This window comes from Ahaetulla prasina, chromosome 2 (genome assembly GCF_028640845.1).
Source record: "Ahaetulla prasina isolate Xishuangbanna chromosome 2, ASM2864084v1, whole genome shotgun sequence".
Taxonomy (NCBI): Eukaryota; Metazoa; Chordata; class Lepidosauria; order Squamata; family Colubridae; genus Ahaetulla; species Ahaetulla prasina.
This window is the reverse complement of record NC_080540.1, coordinates 279,736,558-279,756,677: the sequence shown is the minus strand read 5'-3', so window position 1 is coordinate 279,756,677 and position 20,120 is coordinate 279,736,558. Positions and strand designations below refer to the sequence as shown.

The window sequence follows — 20,120 nt, the reverse complement described above, 5'->3', positions numbered from 1 at the left end:
TTGACACAGCATAACTAAACCAGTTTCCTAGGCAAGAAACAATTTGTTTATGCAAGTCTAATTATTGCAAAAAAAGAGTGAAGCCAAAGAAGGGAATTAGTTGGCGGTGGTCAGCGTAAAGTTGCAAGTGCCTTTTTTAGTGGCTCAAATCCATAGCTTTTTCTTCCTGCTTTTCCATGAATAGTCTTTGCACAACACTTGTCTTGTAGTCTTGAAGCCAAGCCATCATTGAGCCTTTGCACAGTGTGGTTGTTGAATGTTTATATTGTATGATCCATATCAATCAAAGTTTTTGAAAGTACACCGGAGATTATGCCAGATTCACCTGTTCCTTAGATATATGAGCCACGATGGCGCAGTGGCTAGAGTGCAGTACTACAGGCTGCTTCCGCTGACTGCCAGCTGCCTGCAATTTGGCAGTTCAAATCTCACCAGGCTCAAGGTTGACTCAGCCTTCCATCCTTCCGAGGTGGGTAAAATAAGGACCCAGATTGTTGGGGGCAATATTGCTGACTCTGTAAACCGCTTAGAGAGGGCTGTAAGGCACTGTGAAGCGGTATATAAGTCTAAGTGCTATTGCTATTGCTATGTAGGCTTCAGCTCCCCTAATTCCTAGTTAGTAAGGCTAGGCTGAAAGTTGAATTCCTACACATAAGGACGGTACCTCCTGCGGAAGATAATTCCACCTTTTTTGGATGAAACCATATCTTCTCCTCTTGAGCCAAAAAGAACAACAGTTCACCATACACACAACAAACTTCATTAATCTTATTGTTAATTTACATAATGGTAATTATGAATATGTGTTTTCCATTCATACTAGTCCAGTGACCTTTTCCTGACCAAGTGCCCAAAGCATGCGCCCTAACCCCCAAAATGCAATGTGCGTATGATCCCTGCACATCGCCCCTCCCCTGAGCATGTGCATGTGGGCCCCCGCATGCACCCCACCCCCGCGTATGCACGGCAGAGATCCAACAACCAGCTGGCTGGTGGGAGGCACGTGTGCATGTGGGGCAGAGCTGAATTGGGCCAACGGCTTGTGTGCCCACTGTGAAGGCACTGTGTGGCACGCATAGCATAGGTTCGCCATCACGGTACTAGGCATTCAGTGAAAACATCTTTCTGGCTTCACTATGGGATGCCTGAATTAGTGTGATGTGAACTGGAAGGAGCTCAATTCAGATATTATCCTGAATCCAATTAATGGAGAAAGAGCAATCAAACCTGATGGTACCTTCATGCTTATGCAGAATAACATCGGGGGGTTTAAAGTTGCCGTACGTACAAACATGTACCTAAATAGGACATCACATTAATCCATGTTTTCCCAATCACACTACCATAAATAGTTGGTATGTGTGCTGATGATTCGCAAAGATATAAAGGAATCCACGTCAATTAGTATTTCTCTTTCTGCAGATACTGTTTCTGTGTAGACTGTCAAGGTCCCGACTGATGAACTCAAGCAAGCAAGCAGACTTGAAACTTTCTAGTCTCTTTGTACTAAACTTTATTAGATACCTCACATCAGCATGAATCGAAGCAAAACCAACTCTAATTAATCCCCATGGTTTTCGCATAAAGAATCAAATCCCCCTCCCCTCATTAGTTGGTGTCACATTGTCCAATTAGCAGTCCCAATATTGTGTTAACATCAGTAAAACCTTTAGCCTTAGTAACCCAGATGGCTGAACGACCTCGGTTCCCACAGAACTGGATTCTTGTTGTTGTCTGCTGTCTGGAACCGGCATTCCACAGGTGGCTCCCCTCCCCCCCTCCGAGTCTGTGTGGCAACTGAGAAGCGACAACAGTTGAAATCAGCACAATTCCACGTTGAGGTTGACACAGACATTCAAATAAACTGGCAATCCCATTTCACCCACCATTTGGATCCATGTACGACGAGTAAATTATCTTAAACAAATGCCAGAAGGATGGGACAACTTTCAGGTCTTACCTTGCAGGGTCGTTCCTTCTTGAAGACAAACATGGGCTGCGCAATCACTGAACTATCTGGAAGTAGAACAGAAAATCCCAACATGAAATCACATAGACCAGTTTGTTGTCTGCAGGTTTCTATTTTTTTTCCCTCTTTCCTCTTGAAAATGCAATAATTTGGTCTTCAAAATCACGTTGTCTTCAAATCTGCAAGAGTCACCTTTTCTATTTAGGGATGCATATATAGCAAGAGCAGTTAGACTTATATACCACTTCATGGTGCTTTACAGCCTTCTCTAAGCAGTTTACAGAGTTAGCATATTGTCCCCAACAATCTGGCTCCTCATTTTACCAACCACAGAAGGATGGGAGGCTGAGGCAGCGTTAAGCCGGTGAGGATCAATCCCCTGGCAGTCAGCAGAATTAGTTCGCAATACTGCACTCTAACCACTGCCCCACCACTACCCTTATTGAAAATGTAGAATTTGTGTACAAAAATGCATATGTGATTCAGCTACAGACTTCTAACTTGAGAAAATATGAAAATAGAATTCCAATATGCTTTAGAACCTGAGAATATAGTTATTGGCTGCTCCTGGATTCAGACTGCAAGTGTGTTCCACAAACAGATTGTAATTAGATACAATCGATTTATATTATTACATGTAGTTCCTATATGTCAGGAAGTATTGCTATCACAGATTAGACAAAATCTATCCAATTTGTCTAATGTTAACTATATATTGTTTGTTTGTTTAACTGATATCCTCCCTTTCCTCTAGTGCAGGGGTGTCAAACTGGCAGCCCGTGGGCTGGATGCGTCACATGCAGGCCACACCCACCGCAGCTCCATGAAGGGGAAAAAACATTGTGATATGTCACGTGATGGCAACATGACGCCACGAGTTTGACATCCATGCTCTAGTGGTTCATTGCAGTGATGAAATCCAATTTTTTTTACTACCCGTTCTGTGGGCGTGGCTTGGTGGGCGTGGTGTGGCTTGGTGGGCATGGCTTGGTGGGCGTGGCACGGGAAGGATACTGCAAAATCCCCAATCCCTCCCCACTCCTGGGGGATGGAAATTGCAAAATATCCATTCTCATCCACTCTGGGGCCAGCCAGGGGTGGTATTTGCTGGTTTTCTGAACTACTCAAAATTTCCACTACTGGTTCTCCAAACTGCTCAAAATTTCCACTACCGGTTCTCCTAACTGCTCAAAATTTCCACTACCGGTTTTCCAAACTGCTCAAAATTTCCGCTACCAGTTCTCTAGAACCTGTCAGAACTTGCTGGATTTCACCCCTGGTTCATTGTCTTCTCTGCTCCATTTTCCCTCCAGGCAACCCCACGAATTGGGAGAGGAGCATGCCCAAAGGCCCCTTCTGAAATTTCATGGATGAGGATGGGTGGCTTCGGGTTCTCCCCGGCCTTAGTCCAACATCTTCACCACTACACCACTAAAGACATCTCCCTCTTTCAGTGGAGACTAAAATATCCAGTGAACCATTGACTGGTCATCTTGAAATCAAAGGATTATTCTTTGACATTTACTAAAAGTAACATTAGTGTGAAAATCCAATAAACATCTATGTGTAATCATACACCATTTGAAAAAGGCCATGCTGTTTGCTTGTACACAGGACTCAATTTATAAGGACATAATAAAATATTTATCCCAAATTATTAATAATTATAGCCCTGAACTGCAGAAACATGGGTAGAATTCTATTCCTTCAGGGAGCTATTGAAAACCGAAATGCATATTTAAAGAAAAACAGATTAACATAACTCACAAAGCTATAATTTGAGCCCAGTTTGAATCATCCCTCAAGACTCGAATAACACGTCTGAGTTTACCTCAAGGAAAACATATAAACGTATTAGCTGATTCATCACACCTATATTTAAGATATTTAGAGATAACTTGGGCTTCATTAGTACATTTATTAATGCTAGAATATTCCGAAACAGTTCGCAAGTGTAAAACTAGCATTTTACAGGGTATCCTTTGTATATGAGCATAAATATATAAACACATAAATATACATGTCTTCAAAAACTGGCTGAGCAAAGCTGGCTGAGGAACTCTGGGAGTTGAAGTCCACAAGTCTTAAAGTTGCCAAGGTTGGAGACTCCTGCTTTAAAGAGATCGTAATTTTGGTATATATCCTATCCTATACAAATATTTCTAGTTCTCATTCAAAGGTGGGTAAAAATGTTTAGAACTGGTGGAACAATCCTAGGAAAAGAATTATATAAGGAAGGAAATTGTTGGGCACCCTGTCATTGTATCAGTCAAAAGTATGACACTTTTCTGCATGATTACATATGAAAGACAGCATTTCCTGGAAGAAAAAAAAACACCATTCCCCCAAATGTTGTATCTGGAAGCATCTTTAATATCAGAAGCTGCACTTTCTATCAATTCTCAACTCAGTACAGGATCTCTGGAAGAACACCTCTGGAAAATAAAAATCCAGCTCTATTTCAAGGCCTCTAGTGAAGGAGAAGGAGAAGACCTCTCAATTCCTGGCAAATAGATGGGGAAGAAATGGAGGTAGTGACCGACTAAGTTCCAAGTTCACCGCAGATGGGGATTGCAGCCAAGAAATTAAAAGACGCTTGCTCCTGGTGAGGAAAGCTATGGCAAAGCTAGACAGCATACTTAAAAGCAGAGACATCACCCTGCCAACAAAAGTGCGTATAGTGAAGGCTATGGTGTTCCCAGTTGCAATGTATGGCTGTGAAAGTTGGACTGTAAGAAAAGCTGAGCACCAAAGAATTGAGGCCTTTGAACTATGGTGCTGGAGAAGACTTCTGCAAGTCCCTTGGACTGCAAGGCGATCAAACAAGTCAGTCCTAGAGGAGATCAACCTTGACTGCTCTTTAGAAGGCCAGATCCTAAAGATGAAACTCAAATACTTTGGCCACCTAATGAGAAGGAAAGACTCACTGGAGAAGAGCCTAATGCTGGGAAAGATGGAGGGCAAAAGAAGAAGGGGATGACAGAGAATGAGGTGGCTGGATGGAGTCACTGAAGCAGTCGGCGTGAGCTTAAATGGATGCCAGAGGATGGTAGAGGACAGGAAGGCCTGAAGGAACGTTGTCCAAGGGGTCGTGATGGGTCGGACATGACTTCGCAACTAACAACAACGAAGGAGAACCGTTCACTTGGCTGACAGTTCATATAATCAGAAGAGTCTTCCTGAACTGCAATCTGAACTTTCTTCCTTGTAATTTTTATCCCCTGGTCCAAATCCTGCCCTCTAGGTCAATAGAGATCAAGTACATTCCCACTTCTCAGGAACAGCCCTTCAGATATTTACATAACAGAATAACAGAGGTTTTCTAGTCCAACCTGTGCCAATGGCATTCCGGACGAGTGGCTGTCCAGTCTTTTCTTAAAAGCTTAAAAGTTAGATCCTTTAACTGTTTTACATAGGATTTCTAGGACCCTTCCCCATCTTAGTAAACCTCATCCCAGTTTGCTCCATTGTCTCTTTTGAACTGATTTATAAATGTAGGTACAAGATTTAAAAATTAGTAGTATGATTGAATATAATTATTCTATTAGTATAATTCTAATACTCTTCTAATTCTAATAATTCTAATTATGTTTCAGCACAGTGGGGAAGATGACTACAGTTGAGAAAGCTCTGTGCTGGCTTTTGAACAAGTCTAAACAGCGATGGGATAGAGTGGGTTAGTGATTATGATATTGGGCTGGAATTAGAATTGCATTGGCATCCTTCAGTCTCAAAAGACTATGGTATCGTGCTCTGGAAAGAGATCCTAAAGCAGCATCTAGTGTGACTTAGAATTAGAATTAGAATTAGAATAATGCAGGTTCAGATCCATACTCAGATAGAACATCTACCTGGATGGTTTAGTCCTTATTATGTCTCAGCCTAACCTCCCTTGCAGAATCATTGTAGTGGGAATAAAAGTGGGGACGAAGAATGACCTTGAGCCTCTGGGGGGGAAAAAGCAGGATAGGAGGAGGAAGGAGGCAGGAGAAAGGATTTTGAAAAACAATACCTCTGACTCAGTGTGATCAGATATTGATAAATCACTCTGTACCAAAGCTTCAAGGCCACTGAAAGTTGGCAAGGAACAAGCATTTTTCTATACCAAAATTAGAAGCAATTTTTTAAATAGCTAAAGCTCTGAGTTGGGAGGAACTGAGGATGTGTCTGTGATTGGTTGATTTCTGAATGGCAGTGTACATGAGGGGACATCACTGTATTATATTAAAGAACAACAGACTGATTCCTTTGGCCAAAGTGGTTAGGAATACTGGGAGTTGTTGTTCAATAAATCTGGACCGACCCATTGATTAAATAGGTCTATACTGGCAGTAGCTCACTAGTCTAATTGCCTAGTCAAATGATGCTCAAATTTTGCACTGCCTGTTCAACTCCCTAAAATAATAAATAAATGAATAAAACAAATGATTGTTGTTGTCATTAAGGTTGGCCATGAAATAAATGTGCCACTTTTAATAAATAAATACACGTTAATCTCTATAATCAGAGAAATCCTCAAATTTTGCTGCATAGTTTGTACAGATAAAATCAGAATGTTAGATGGGTTTCAAATCTAATTAAAAAATCATGACCTCTCAAATTATTTGAAGCTCCTCCAAATTGCTTGCAACATCCCATAATCTAAGCACCTCTGGGCTGAACAAAGGGTCCCATTAAAATTGTATCTATATTTCCATAATACTTTTGACATAGATATGGGTGGCCAGAATTCCATTCATCTTTTATTATGTGGGAAGATTCCAGATACCATGGGGGGGGGGGGAATCATAAGAAAATTACCTTCATCTGAGAAATGCACATAACATGTTCCTCCCTTTTACTAAGTAATGTATGGGAACTTTCCTGCAAATATCCAATTTTTTTCAATGATTTCCTCTCCCATCAGCCTCCTTTCTCATTATGAAGCCTGGGTGAAGGGAGAAAAAATTACAAGACCAGGAAGAATTTGGAGAAAGTATCAGCACTGGTGATGAAATTGTTTATTTCAGTTCCCATGGATTCTTGTCATTCCAAGTGCGCATACTGCTCCTCTGCATCAGTTTGACAAGAAAAAGTTGTTTAGATGGGTTTTTTTACATACTTTCTTGCACATTTTTCCTTATTCATACCACTTGGTTGCACATATGTCTTTTGGACAGCAGTGTTCCCTTAATGTAATTTTCCCACATTATTCCCAGTTAGATATCAATGATTGTGCAGGTTTTCAACAGGAAAGATGAATTTTGGACAAAATTAATTCAGAAATGCTTTAATGTGTGAACAGCAAGCATTTCTCTTCAGTTAACTCTTTCAGCCTCTTAGCAGCATTATTAGAAAAACATGGACTTGAGACGTTCTATTCTATTCTATTCTATTCTATTCTATTCTATTCTATTCTATTCTATTCTATTCTATTCTATTCTATTCTATTCCACTCCAGTCCACTCCAGTCCACTCCTCTCCTCTCCTCTCCTCTCCGCTCCTCTCCTCTCCTCTCCTCTCCTCTCCTCTCCTCTACTTTACTTTACTTTACTCTACTCTATTCTTCAGAACTAGAGCATATAGTTCTACATTAATTCCCAAATTTTTTTTTAATGAAAACCTTTTCAGTGAAGGCCATTTATGGCACTCACGCACCCATTCATAGGGAACAAATGGTTCTGTACACCTTAAATTCAAGGAAGAACCATTCTTATCCGTAGAACAGCTTAAAATGGTTTTCTGTAAGCTTGCCTTGTATTGTTGGCATGCAAAACTAAAGAGTTGGTGAGAACTTTGTTCATAAATGCGGTTTCAGAATTCATCAAGTTCATTTCTAATTATTGCATTCTTCCAATCCTTCTCTGATTCATATTTAAATAGCCCAGATCTTCTCTTGCATTATTTCTACCTACCTGACTGGCTACTACTGGCATGAGAAGGATGGCTGAGGTACTGATGCCTCTCTTTCTACCTATCTCTCATTTCCTGCTAGCTTTTCAATAAGAAGTTGGGAAAGAAGGAGTGAGAAGTTTGAAGGGTTATTGATCTGTGGTGGTGCAGTGGTTAGAATGGGGCATTGCAGGCTACTTCTGCTGACTGCTGTTTGACAGTTCGAATCTCACCAGGCTCAAGGTTGAGTCAGCCTTCCATCCTTCTGAGATTGGTAAAAGGAGGACCCAGATTGTCAGGGTCAATATGCTGACTCTGTAAACTGCTTGGAGAGAACTGTCAAGTACTGTGAAGCAGTCTATAAGTCTAAGCGCTACTGCTATTCCTGAAGCAGAAGAAGAAACTCCAAAGGTTGAGCTTTGGAGCCATTGGCAATTGGCATAATAAAACCCCATAGAGAAGCAGTTCAGCTTCTTCAGAGTTAATTGAATTCAAACTTGAAGAAACTTATTCTTTACTGTAGAAAACATGATCCATTCTTTGGAGTCTAGAAAAGCATTTTATTTCAGAAAAAAAAAATACAAGGAGAGAAATGTAGAGAACATTAAGGGCTCTTCCAGACAGGCTGCACTTCCAGCAAAGGATTGAGCTATCTCATTCATTCGCTGGTTCATTTATTTGTTCATTCATTCATTATTTTTATAAATAATTTAAGATGGCAAATAAACCTAATACCCCTTCCTCTTCCCATTTCCCCCACAACAACAACAACACCACTGGGTTGTGGGTTAGCTGAGGGAAAGTGCCAGACCCAAGGTCACCTAGTTGGCTTTCATGGTTAAGGTGGGACTAGAATTCACAGACTCCTGGCTTCTAGCCAGGTGCCTTAACCACTAGACCTGTGATGGCAAACCTATGGCACGTGTGCCAGCGGTGGCAAGCAGAGCCCTCTCTGTGGGCACGCGCCACCGCCAGTTGCTCTTCTGGTTTCCAGCACATGCATGCGAGCTGGCCAGCTAGTCTTTGCATATGCTGTAGCGCTGGAAACCAGAAGACCAGCTGGCCGGTGCTCATACATGCGCCAGCCAGCTGGTCTTCAGGTTTCTGGTGCTCAGCCGTGTGGACATGTGTGCCTGTGGGCGCGTCCCGGTTTGGGCACTCAGTACCAAAAAGGTTCGCCATCACAGCCCTAGACCAAACTGGCTATGCCCTCTGCTCAGAAGCTGTGACTGGATCCTTATGAGTGTAAGCTTTCTTGGATTCCCCTGTTCTAATCATAACTCATCTTCTTACGAAGAAATCCTGTTTCAAGCAACAAGGGCCACTGCAGAATGACAAGCACTTCATAATAATAGTAGAAAGCACAGGTGGACAATAGTGAATACTAAACAATTGCTTGTGCTCAGCTACTGGTCAAGGTAGGCAATTGCTGATTGGCTGTTTATCCTTTGTAAGCTCTACCATGCTTGCAAACATGCTTGAGCAATAACATTTTGAAATGCATAGCCATGAAAGTAGACTGGATCAATCCCAACTGTGTTTTAAAACATATTCAGAAGAATTCACTGATAGAATGACTAAGAAGAAGACTGTAAGAAAGAAAGCAGACTGATCAGGGATGGGTAGATGCATGCAGAAGTGAGCAATGTCCTTCTAGAGTTATAAGCTTGTTGATGATGTAGACTTATGAGACTTGATTAAAATAAGGGTATCAGTTGGTGGCCTCTACAAATGAGCACATTCTCACATGATGTCAGTCTTGCAAAGTACTCCAGATAAGGAACACATCCAGAAGACTTAGCTTTAAATTTATTATAAGGTTACATTATTTTAAGAGAATTTTGCAAGCCTGAAAGTACATTTCTTCTTTGTCTTTATGCTTCAAGAAACTAGGGAGCCTCTATTCTGAGTCATTTAACATAGCTTCATTGCTTCTGTGGGCTCAGCTGCCTCTTATCTCACTGTTGTCTAATCTGGCTCTCTTCCTCTCATCTCCGAAGATCACTCCCACATATCATATCCCATGGACTGTTCTTCTACATCCAGCCCAAGGTCATTGTGTGGCTATTCTGTCACAATAGGGGTGCAAAAATAGGGAAGTTCCAAAGAAAGATCACATTGTTTGAAGCTTTTGAGGCAGCAGTATCTGCAAGTAACATATAAAAACACCCACTGGCAACATAATGGATGGAGAGAAAAGTAAGAGAAAAGTAAAATTTTATATTTAGGTAAGAAAAACCAAATGCACAAGTATAGAATCAGTGGTACCTGGCTCAACAGTAGTAACTGGATGAAGGATCTTGGAATCCTAGTGAACGATCACTTGAATATGAGCCAGCAGTGTGCTGTAGCTGCCAAAATAGCCAATGTAGTCCTAGATTGCATTAATAGAGGGGTAGAATCAAGATCACATGAAGTGTTAATACCATCTTATAATACCTTGGTAAGACCACACTTGGAATATTGCACCCAGTTTTGGTCACCACGATATAAAAAAAGATGTTGAGACTCTAGAAAGAAGTGCAGAGAAGAGCAACAAAGATGATTAGGAGACTGAAAGCTAAAACATATAAAGAATGGTTGCTGGAACTGGGTATGTCTAGTTTAATGAGAAGAAGGACTAGGGGTGACATGATAGCAGCATTCCAGTCTCTCAGGGGCTGCCACAAACCTATTCTCCAAAGCACCTTAAAGCAGGACAAGAAGCAATGGATGGAAACTAATCAAGGAGAGAAGCAACCTAGAACTAAGGAAAAATTTCCTGACAGTTAGAACAATTAAATCAGTGGAACAACTTGCCTCTAGAAGTTGTGGGTGCTCCAACACCAGAGATTTTTAGGAAGAGATTGGACAACCATTTATCTGAAATGGTATAGGGTTTCCTGCTTGAGTAGGAGGTTGGACTAGAAGACCTCCAAGGTCCCTTCCAACTCTGTTATTCTATTGTTCTGATGGCATCCTGCAGGTTTTTTTTTTGTGTGTGTGTGGGGGGGGGAGGATGGACGGAGAAGCATAGGCAGTTCAGGGCACCAAGGCAGAGGAAGGGTGGAATAACCTGACACAGTAGCCTCTCCTCTCCTCCCTCCGTGTCCTGTTCAGAACCTACAGCAGGTTACATGCTCTGACCAGCTGATGTGGCAGGAACTAGTTATAACTAGGTTGCGCTGGTCTGAGGCAGCTCAGTCTGTATTGTGACTCAGAGATTGCTGGACAAGTCACTACTGAAGCCTGCCAAGAACAGGAATAATGCAGCCCTTTCTGCCAAGAGAAGACTGGGCAATAAATTTGTCTGCCAGTTTCATAAATAATGACTACAGACTGAGCCTCTCATTTTCCTCCTCACTTTTTTTAGGTATGTACAGAACACTCTGGGACTATAGCTGAAACCAATTTGTCCCTTTCTGTTAAGCATAATTGAAACTGGGCACAATTGACATATTTTTTTCCCTCCTTCTCCCACATTTATTTCCCTGATGGTAGTTCTCTGTGCCCAAAAGAGGCCCATCAAGCAACTTTCTTTTAGCTATTTTAACAAAGTTAAACACAGGCATTTTTTAGCTTTATAAGGATACGGCTAAGTATGTTATCTTGCACAGGACAATTGCCCCCATTGAGTCTGGGTAAAGACAAACAGCTGCCATTTGTAGCTTGAATGAGAAAGGATCAACGTTTGCTTCACTGGGGGTAAATAATCCCTGATCTGTTAACACAAATGGAAGAAAATTTATACATTAGAAAAACTTGAAAGGTAGTTATGCACTTCTGGGAAGAAATCAGAAACAAGCTCTCAGTTAGGAGTCGTTACTGTAAACTAAGAAGGGGAAAGCCGATAATTTTATAATTTTTGAGGTCAAGGTTCTCCTCCCAGAGATCTTAAGGCTGTAGCCTTAGCATATTTTGAAAATAAATACTTTAAATAACTTTGTTAATAAGTTTGGAATTAAAATGAAATAAAATGTAATTTAAATCATTTTGAAATACGTCTTGAAATATTCGTGAAACATACAACTTTGGGTGCAATTTTTTTCTAAAAAAATAAATTAAATGGACTCACTAATAAGTAGGTGTGAATCAGATAGAGGCTGGAAACAGACAATTTTCTAGAGAGAAAATTGTAATCTGTATACAGTGGATAAGGCCAACTTGCAACAGGAAACATCCAGTTGGTTTGGTTCATATTTTACTGTGAATTTACTAGATTTGCACTTTCTGAATGTTGCATATAGTAGTATGGTAATATTCACAATGAGGTTGTTTTTTTTAAAAAAATAGGGGAGTGTACGAACAAAAATGTATTACATTAGTGAAAAAATGTGTGTGTGTGTATGTATCTCAAATAGATTAAACTTTCTTTGCAGTCTTAATTTTTAACTTTTTAACTTTTTAAATTTTTAACTTAACTTTTGTGCATAAGAGCACAAAAGTGCCTACCGTTCCTGTCCTATTGTTCCCTTCATCATATCAAATTGATATAGTTAATGCATATTTTTTTTACATATATGTATATATTTTCTTCAAAATATGTTGTTTTATCTATGACAATTGTTTGTGTATACTGTTGTGACAAAAAGAAATAAAAAAAATAAAAAAAAATAAACTAATATGGAAAGAAAATGAAGTATACTGTAACAGAAATTGAAAAAAACCTGATTCAACCATTCCTATTCTAACATGTTTTGATGGGTCAACCACAATTTCTTGTTCATTTATACTGTTGGGACTAGCCACCTGAATTCCATATCCAATATAATGACTTATCAATCTACTGAAGTCTTTTGTAAGTCTGTAATCACTTTTACAGTATCTATAATGGTTTTTCTATGCCACCAGTGCCCTACTTGTCAATAGTTTATGAAATAGGAGATGTTTAGCTTGATCCCCTGACACCAATATTATTGCCAAGAAGCACTGAAGCTGCAGAGCTAAAAACAGGACTTGCCTAACCCTGTTGAAACTGGAACAATGTGTTTCAAAGCAACATTACCACTAAAGGTGGTGTTGTTTCTCTTTGAAGTGTGATTACGCTGTTGATTACATCACCTTTGTTCACTTAAAGAATATTGTGCTAAATCAGAACTTGGGGAACTCAAGGAGGATATGTAATAAAGGAGATTATTAATATGTTCTAAAAAAAGAAGATGCTTTATAGCCACATTTTGGCCATCTGATGCCCCCTCAGAATTTCCATTGTAGAAATTTGTTTGAAATGGTATAGGATCTCCTGCTTGAGCAGGGGGTTGGACTAGAAGACCTCCAAGGTCCCTTCCAACTCTGTAATTCCATATTCTGTTCCAACGCTACTGGTGCCAAGCTTCAGCAAATACAGACGGCTGAAGTGCAAAAATCCTAAAGTCATTCCAATGTCATCCAGCAAAATTTCAAGAATGTATTAAAATATGGCATAGACTAAGATGAACTTTGTGCAGGAAAATAGGGGAAGGCATCATAATGGAGGGTTCAACAATTTGGACTGATTTCAGATTGTTGCAGTTATGCCAGTTATGAAAGGGAGATCATATTTTTTTAATTTTTTCAGACATTTGGATTTGTTTTCCCTTTTAAGTTTATTTTAGAGGTTGCACTGCAATTTTTGTATGCTTCTTGACTCAGCATACTAAGGATTGTGCTACTAATTTTAGGCAACCATGCCTCTAAAATCCAGTTAAGCAATTTGAGGGATGTCCACTGTCTGTAACAACTATATTTCATGGATTTGATGGTTTTGGGTTGCCCATCTGTGTTGTGAATAATAGATCAAAATCACTAAGATCAGTGATTTAGTTTGTGGCTTAATTAAAAAGCTCAGTGGATCCATTTGGGCAAACCTCTTCTTTAGATGCAGTTATAAAAATATATGCATTGCCTTCACTCTTGGGAAGAAGGGCAATACATGTTTTAAATATATGAATTAGTGACCACAAATGTTCAAAATACCTACAATCTTTAACTGACTGCAACGACTGGTAGTAAGAAGATAATAGAACCATGAAGAGAATTCTACTTGGGGCAGGTTTAAAACATTGAATACCATGAGAAAACCTTGAACAAATCCTAAGTATTCCTCCCTTACTTCATCATATATTAATACCCCAAATCATCAAATTGGAGAGGATTTTGACACATCCAACCCTAAGCAATCTTAATGATATTTTGTCACTAGGGCAGGGTCTCCAACCTTGGCAACTTTAAGACTTGTGAACTTCAACTCCCAGGGTTCCTCAGCCAGAGTTGAAGGAACTCTGGGAGTTAAAGTCCACAAGTCTTAAAGTTGCCAAGGTTAGAGACCCTTGCACTAGGGTATAAGGTCAAGTTTTTAAAGCCTTGTGAAAGACCAACAAGGTTTGTGCTATTCTAATTTCTGAAGGGAGAAATTCCACAAAACAGGGGCTACAGTAGAGAAGGTCCATCTTCTGGTCCTTGGGAGCTGAACCTCTTTGGCTGGTGGGAGCCACAGTATGCCTAGTCTGATGGACTGAATTGTACAGAAAGATATTCTTGGAAAAAGACGATCCCTTAGGTAACTCATTTTTGCCATTATAATAGTTGAAAATTTAAAGATTCCCCAAAATTATTTACGGTATCACACAGTCCCATGTTCTCCAAGTGTTGCACTGCTGACCCATGATATAAAATATATTTTCTACTGCATAAATCTTAAGTTAGAAAGTATTTTATGATTATATTATTTTGCTGTTTGTATGTACACTAAGAGACAAATTCCTTGTGTGTCCAATCACACCTGGCCAATAAAAAATATTCTGTATTCTATTCTTTCAAATGATTCTCCACTGCAAACTTCTGAATTTTATTTCTCTTTATCTCAAAATGTTCCAGTTATAGTCAAAATGGTATAGCATTCATACACGCTGTAATAATAATTGACTGTTACTGCCAAATTTTCCAAAATATTTGTCAGGTTGGGAGAAAAAATATTTTTAACAATCAGTTAGAAGGATAGAAACCAATTGTAGGATATTCAGTTCAGTATCAGGTTATATGAATAATGTTCAAAAGACACTAATTCTTCACTTTATGAAAAAGTTAGAATGATACGGCAAGTGACTTAAAATGGCACTCTAATTTTATTAGCCAAATTTTCTTTCTATTGTTCCATTTTTTAAAAATATGAAATCCTCTCTTTGGTTTAAAAAATGTCACCTGAAGTTGAATCAAATCAATCAATCAATCTATCTATCTATCCATCCATCCATCCATCCATCCATCCATCCATCCATCCGTCTATCAAAAACAAATTGTGGCTGATGAATCAGGTTGTTAGTGGTAAAGGCCCATGTTCTAAATCTCTGAAATTTTGAAGTCCTTCAAAAAGCTCAGTGTAAGAGCTACAGTATGTAATCTCTGTTGATCTATCCATCCTGAAGCACATTTTCCAAACTGAGTTTGAAGCATTCTACAGACCTCCCCCAAATTAAAACCGCACATTGCAAACATTTCTGTGTTGGCTGAGAAAGCAGCTCTTCCTATTTAAACATATACAGACCTTGGCAAATTACTTAAAAGAATAAATTGAGAAATGATGTTAAACCTAATATCCTCCAACCCAGCGTAAAATCATAAATAGATAACCTTAATGAATCTTTCCTGCAATCAAGGACAATCATTTGAACAGGTTAATGCAACTTGTCAGGTGTTTATGGCAGAGGTGGGTTTCAGCAGGTTCAGCAGGTTCTGGAGAATTGGTAGAGGAAATTTTGAGTAGTTCGGGGAACCGGTAGTAAAAAATATGACTGGCCTTGCCCCCATCTATTCTCTGCCTCCGAGTCCCAGCTGATTGGGAGGAAATGGGGATTTTGCAGTAACCTTCCCCTGGAGTGGGGAGGGAATGGAGATTTTACAGTGTCCTTTCCCTGCCACACCCACCAAGCCACACCCATAGAACCACCACTGGTTCATGGCTAAGGTTGCCTCAGATGTTCCGATTCAGAGCTTACATTATTCTCAGCACAGGCTCAGTGGTCACCATTCACCAAGTTTTTGGAGAAGCCATCAAGAACTGAGCTATCCTTCTCAAGGAAACTCACACAATTCGTAACTTCTCATTGCAATAAATAGCAGTCTGTTCATTTCAGCTCTGCTTCACTCACAGAATCTGCCGATATTGGCTTCTTTTAGTGTCAAGTTTTTTCAAATATAGTTTGTTGAGTAAGCCATATTGCCCTCTTTCATAGACTATAGACTGGTCTATAAGGGGTGGAATTGTACATCATTTTTCGTAAATATAATTTAAAAATAAATTGAACACATACTGTTGGGTAATACAATCCACATGAACTAGCAATAACTAGTTGCTCAACTTTGGGAAGCAGGTGGGGCTACTGCAATAAATATTATTTATCACTATTCAGAAGTTTTAAAACTTTATTTTTGTCAGGTGCTGCTTAAAGGCATTTTGAAACAGAGCAGCATATAAAACACGGTAACAAATATACAAATCAGTAAAATAAAATAACATACAATACATTCAACATTTTTTCTAATAAAATATGCTTTAGCACAAGTAGACATCTCCCATTTTTAAATTCAAGGTATAATGTTCCCCCCCAGTGCCATCCGCACCCTCCAATTACATTACAGATTCAGTAAATCTGACCTCAGTCTACATTATTGAAATTGTTAAACGATGCTGTGACTTGAATTAAATCCCAGGGATTTCAATGAGTCAACTGCACTCTGAGTAACTGTAATGTGTCTGGAATTCACTTTATAAATATATACTCACAATATAAAACCTTAGTATTTCCACCCCAAAAAAACCCAACTTAAAACATGGGCAATATCATTGTCTTTCTTTAATTTTTAATACATACCACTAGATGGCAAACTTCTGAGGTTAGATTTCTCAATATGTTATGAAGCATTGTACACTGATCATGGTTGTTTCCTGATGCCCTTTGTGTAATTCAAAGTATATATTTTGGAGGGTTTTAAGACTGGTGAACATAGTTCTTAGTGAACAATCTTTAGGAAATTGGTTTATCAAAAACAGAGCCATGCAGATGCTCAAGATTGCAATTCCAGTATGGAATGGAAGACTCCGAACGGACTATGCTATTATCAGTTCAGATGGGGGTAATGGATATTGAATTTCAGAACATCTAGAAGGTGGATCGGGGAGGGGCAGATGGAATATGTTGTCACTGTGTTCCTATTATTATATTTAGTATGAATACAAAAGTACCTGGGAGGATGTCAGCCTCTCCAAACAAACCAGACTGGAAATATAACTAGATAAACTAATTCTACTTTATTGTAAGGCTACATTAACAGAATTTTTCAAGTCTGAAAGTACAGACTTCCCACCATCACCTTTAACTGATCCATTAGGGCAGATGGATCCTTTCTGCCTCTGATTTTAAGCTGTTGGGGGCTCCTGCTTCTCTTGTCCCATCTCATCTCATCTCATCCCAGCATCTCATCCCCTTGTTCTCCAATGTCATCCACACCAGTGGTGGGTTGCTACCGGTTCGGTCCAGATCTTGCGAACCAGTAGTAACGGCGGTGGGAGGCTCCGCCCACCCGCCCAGACGTCGTCATGGATGCTCTGTGCCTGTGCAGAAGCACCGTGCGCACAGGCTCCCATTGCAAAGAGGTAGCAAAGGTAAGTGGAACCTATCCCTGATCCACACAGTCTATTACAGGAGAACTCATGATGTAATTATGTTCGTGACATCATCATGGTTTGTAATGGGCACCTGTGTCTAGAGAGTTTATTATGAATATTCCAGCGAAATTCCCTTTACTTACTATTTGATTTACCTATGAAATTCTTGACCAGGGATGGGACAAAATTCTACTCCAGGTGCATTTTTCATTGCGGAATTTATGACAAAACAGCCAGGTAAGAGGTTTCTTTATCCTAGCATCTTCCAGATAGTTAAAGTCCATCTTCAATTATCCATAGGTCTTCTCCAAGACACTATCATCCAAACATTAGCAAGCAAGGCCCTCTTTCTTAGCAGCTTGTATTTGCAACGTTCTGTGTCTACATAAAATATGTTTTTGACAAAATGTTCAACTGTCTTGCAGATCTTTGTTTTAGATTTCTCACAATTTCTGTCATCTTATCGGAAAGTATTTTTCCAAGGAAAACTGATCAATGAAAACAAGGTTAAATACACATTTAGTTGGTTTTTTTCCCCTTTTAAAATAAAGAAGCATTCCATGATTTAAAAGAAATCCCAAGAACTCTACTGATTTTAGTCTTGGGAATTACTTTTCTTCCAAAAGTGAAACAGGGATTTTTAAAATGAACACAGGAAGAAGCCTTAGGGCCTTGAAAAACTAAGATATAGATTTCTTTTTTAGGGACATTTAATCAGCCCGGCATGGACTAAAAAATGGCTTCAAGTAGTAAAACAACCCTGAATTCACCTGGGATTTTTTTTTGTAAGTTTGCTTTTAATAACAATTTAAAAAAAAATTAATTGCATTAATTTTAGGAAGCAATGGATTTACCTTCATCTTTGTGTCTGTTGCAGCCAAAGCTGTGGAACACATAGATGTCAGTTCGCGGGTTTCCAGTTTGGTCCATGGTCCACGTGCTGCTTCTTCTTTTGAAATGAGGCGTGTTCTTCATTTGATGTTCAAAGCTAATAGTCCAAGAAAAGGTACTTTTTGTGCAGAAAACTCTTATAATTGAAAGCCCATCATTTACTTTTATAGCAGTGGTTTGCCGGGTTCTCATAATCGAGATCCATAGAGCTATCAAAACATTCCACAGAATTCTGCAATATCAATATTTCTTTCTTTTCCTCCGTGCAGACTCTTCCCGAGCAACAACAGCAGTTACAAAGACGTCCTGGGCAAATGTAACTTTACTCCTCTTCGTTATTTAGCCCTGCCACAATTTTTTTTCCAGAAGCCCAAAGCAGTTTTTTTTTTCTGAATTGAAACTGCAGAAAAACTCCATGTTCTAAGACCAGAAAGAAAAACCTGTAGCAGCTTCTGTGAAGGGAAGCTGCTTTCCTGACAGTTCACGCTGGAGAGGCACTTAAGAGAGGCAGGACTTTGGGAGGGGATATGTAAAGTCATCCAGATTAACATAAAGAAGGAATGCAGCCAATGAATAATGTTTCGTTTTTCTTTCATGGGATTTATTAACAGGAATCTGAGATAGTTAAGTTTCATGTTCCCAACAGATGAGTTGGAAGCAAGATTTTTGTCCAGAAAACAACTATGTTTTCTACTCTGAAACTTTTAATCTATGACAGCATGTGTTTTTCTAGTGTCTTCCTTGGATTTATTACAGCAAAACAATTTCTTAAATTGGAAAGGGATGATCTGATCAGTAATGTGCATTTATGTAACCATAACTGTTGAGAGTGGAAGAATTAAGTTCACCTTAACAAAAAAAAAAAAAGGCAACTTGTTAAGTTCGGGTATTGACGAGGCAGGAGACCAGGTTAGTGACAACAGCTCTTTAATATAGTGTGACCCCAGCAAAACTCTGGAGAAAAACCTCTCCTTATATACACTTCAGCCTGAGGCTGCAACCAATCAGGAACGAGATATTTCCCGCCTAAAACTCCCGCCAAAACTTGCAGTAATACATTACACTCCTTCCCTCCCAGAAGGCACTTTGCCAATATTTGCATATTACTTCTCTACGTAGTCCTGCAGGTACGTGGGGCGTCTCCTGACTCTCCCGGACCTGCGCAGTTCACTTTCTGGAGTTGAGTCGAGCTTGCCGGAGGGACTTTTCGTTCCTCTGAGCTCCTCCTCCCGGCCATCCGGCCCTGGATTATTCGCCGGCTCGGACCTGCTGTCCTCTCGAGGGGCCTGAGGGTGTCGCTGGACCTCGCCTGGCTCAGATAAGTCTCTGTTTGGTTCTATGCTTTCTGTTTGTTCTCGGTTCCAGTCAGCTGTGGGGTTAATTAAATCATAGTCAGGGCTCGTCTCGCCTAATTCTGCCTTATCGCTCAATCTGTTTCTTAGCTGATCTATGTGGCGCCCAAACTCTGCCATCGTCTATTTCCACTAGATACGATTTGGGGCCCGTTTGTCTATGACTATCCCCTCTTCCAGTTTGGGCCGTCGCTATAATTATGGGCCCACACTGAGTCTCCTATGTTTAATTCCGGAGTCTATCTGGTTTTGTTTTGAACCCGTCCTGCACGTAGTTCGGTGTAGCCGGTCTAGCGGGCACCTTAGCTTCCGCCCATTAATAGCTCGGCTGGGCTGCGGCGGTGGCCACACAGGGGTCCTGTGTTGGACGGTTAGGAATCGTCGATTTGTGCCTGCCAGTCTCCGGGGCTGCCGT

The 20,120-nt window shown here is 39.9% G+C and overlaps 1 protein-coding gene and 1 long non-coding RNA gene across 7 annotated transcripts in view; one reads left to right on the top strand and one right to left on the bottom strand.

Annotated features, from left to right (window-relative positions):
* Positions 1 to 18,630, bottom strand: part of RANBP3L (RAN binding protein 3 like) — a 64,533-nt gene extending 45,903 nt beyond the window's left edge. For 2 of the 3 annotated variants that reach the window (XM_058170125.1, XM_058170124.1), the window contains exons 1-2: positions 18,317 to 18,545; positions 1,961 to 2,016 (exon numbers count right to left, since the gene is read on the bottom strand). In XM_058170125.1, coding sequence (XP_058026108.1) covers positions 1,961 to 2,016; positions 18,317 to 18,545 — 285 coding nt within the window. Of the gene's footprint in view, positions 1 to 1,960; positions 2,017 to 18,316; positions 18,546 to 18,622 lie in introns of those variants that run through there. The other variant, XM_058170126.1, reaches the window with a different exon arrangement.
* Positions 16,072 to 18,468, top strand: LOC131191711 (uncharacterized). 4 transcript variants are annotated; one of them, XR_009153568.1, is made up of 3 exons: positions 16,072 to 16,930; positions 18,167 to 18,247; positions 18,340 to 18,468. It is a non-coding gene; the product is annotated as an uncharacterized LOC131191711 (long non-coding RNA). The 4 variants fall into 4 exon arrangements; XR_009153566.1 differs by lacking the exon at positions 16,072 to 16,930 and adding an exon at positions 16,941 to 17,459; XR_009153567.1 differs by lacking the exon at positions 16,072 to 16,930 and adding an exon at positions 16,941 to 17,699.
* Positions 18,631 to 20,120: the final 1,490 nt, after the last annotated feature.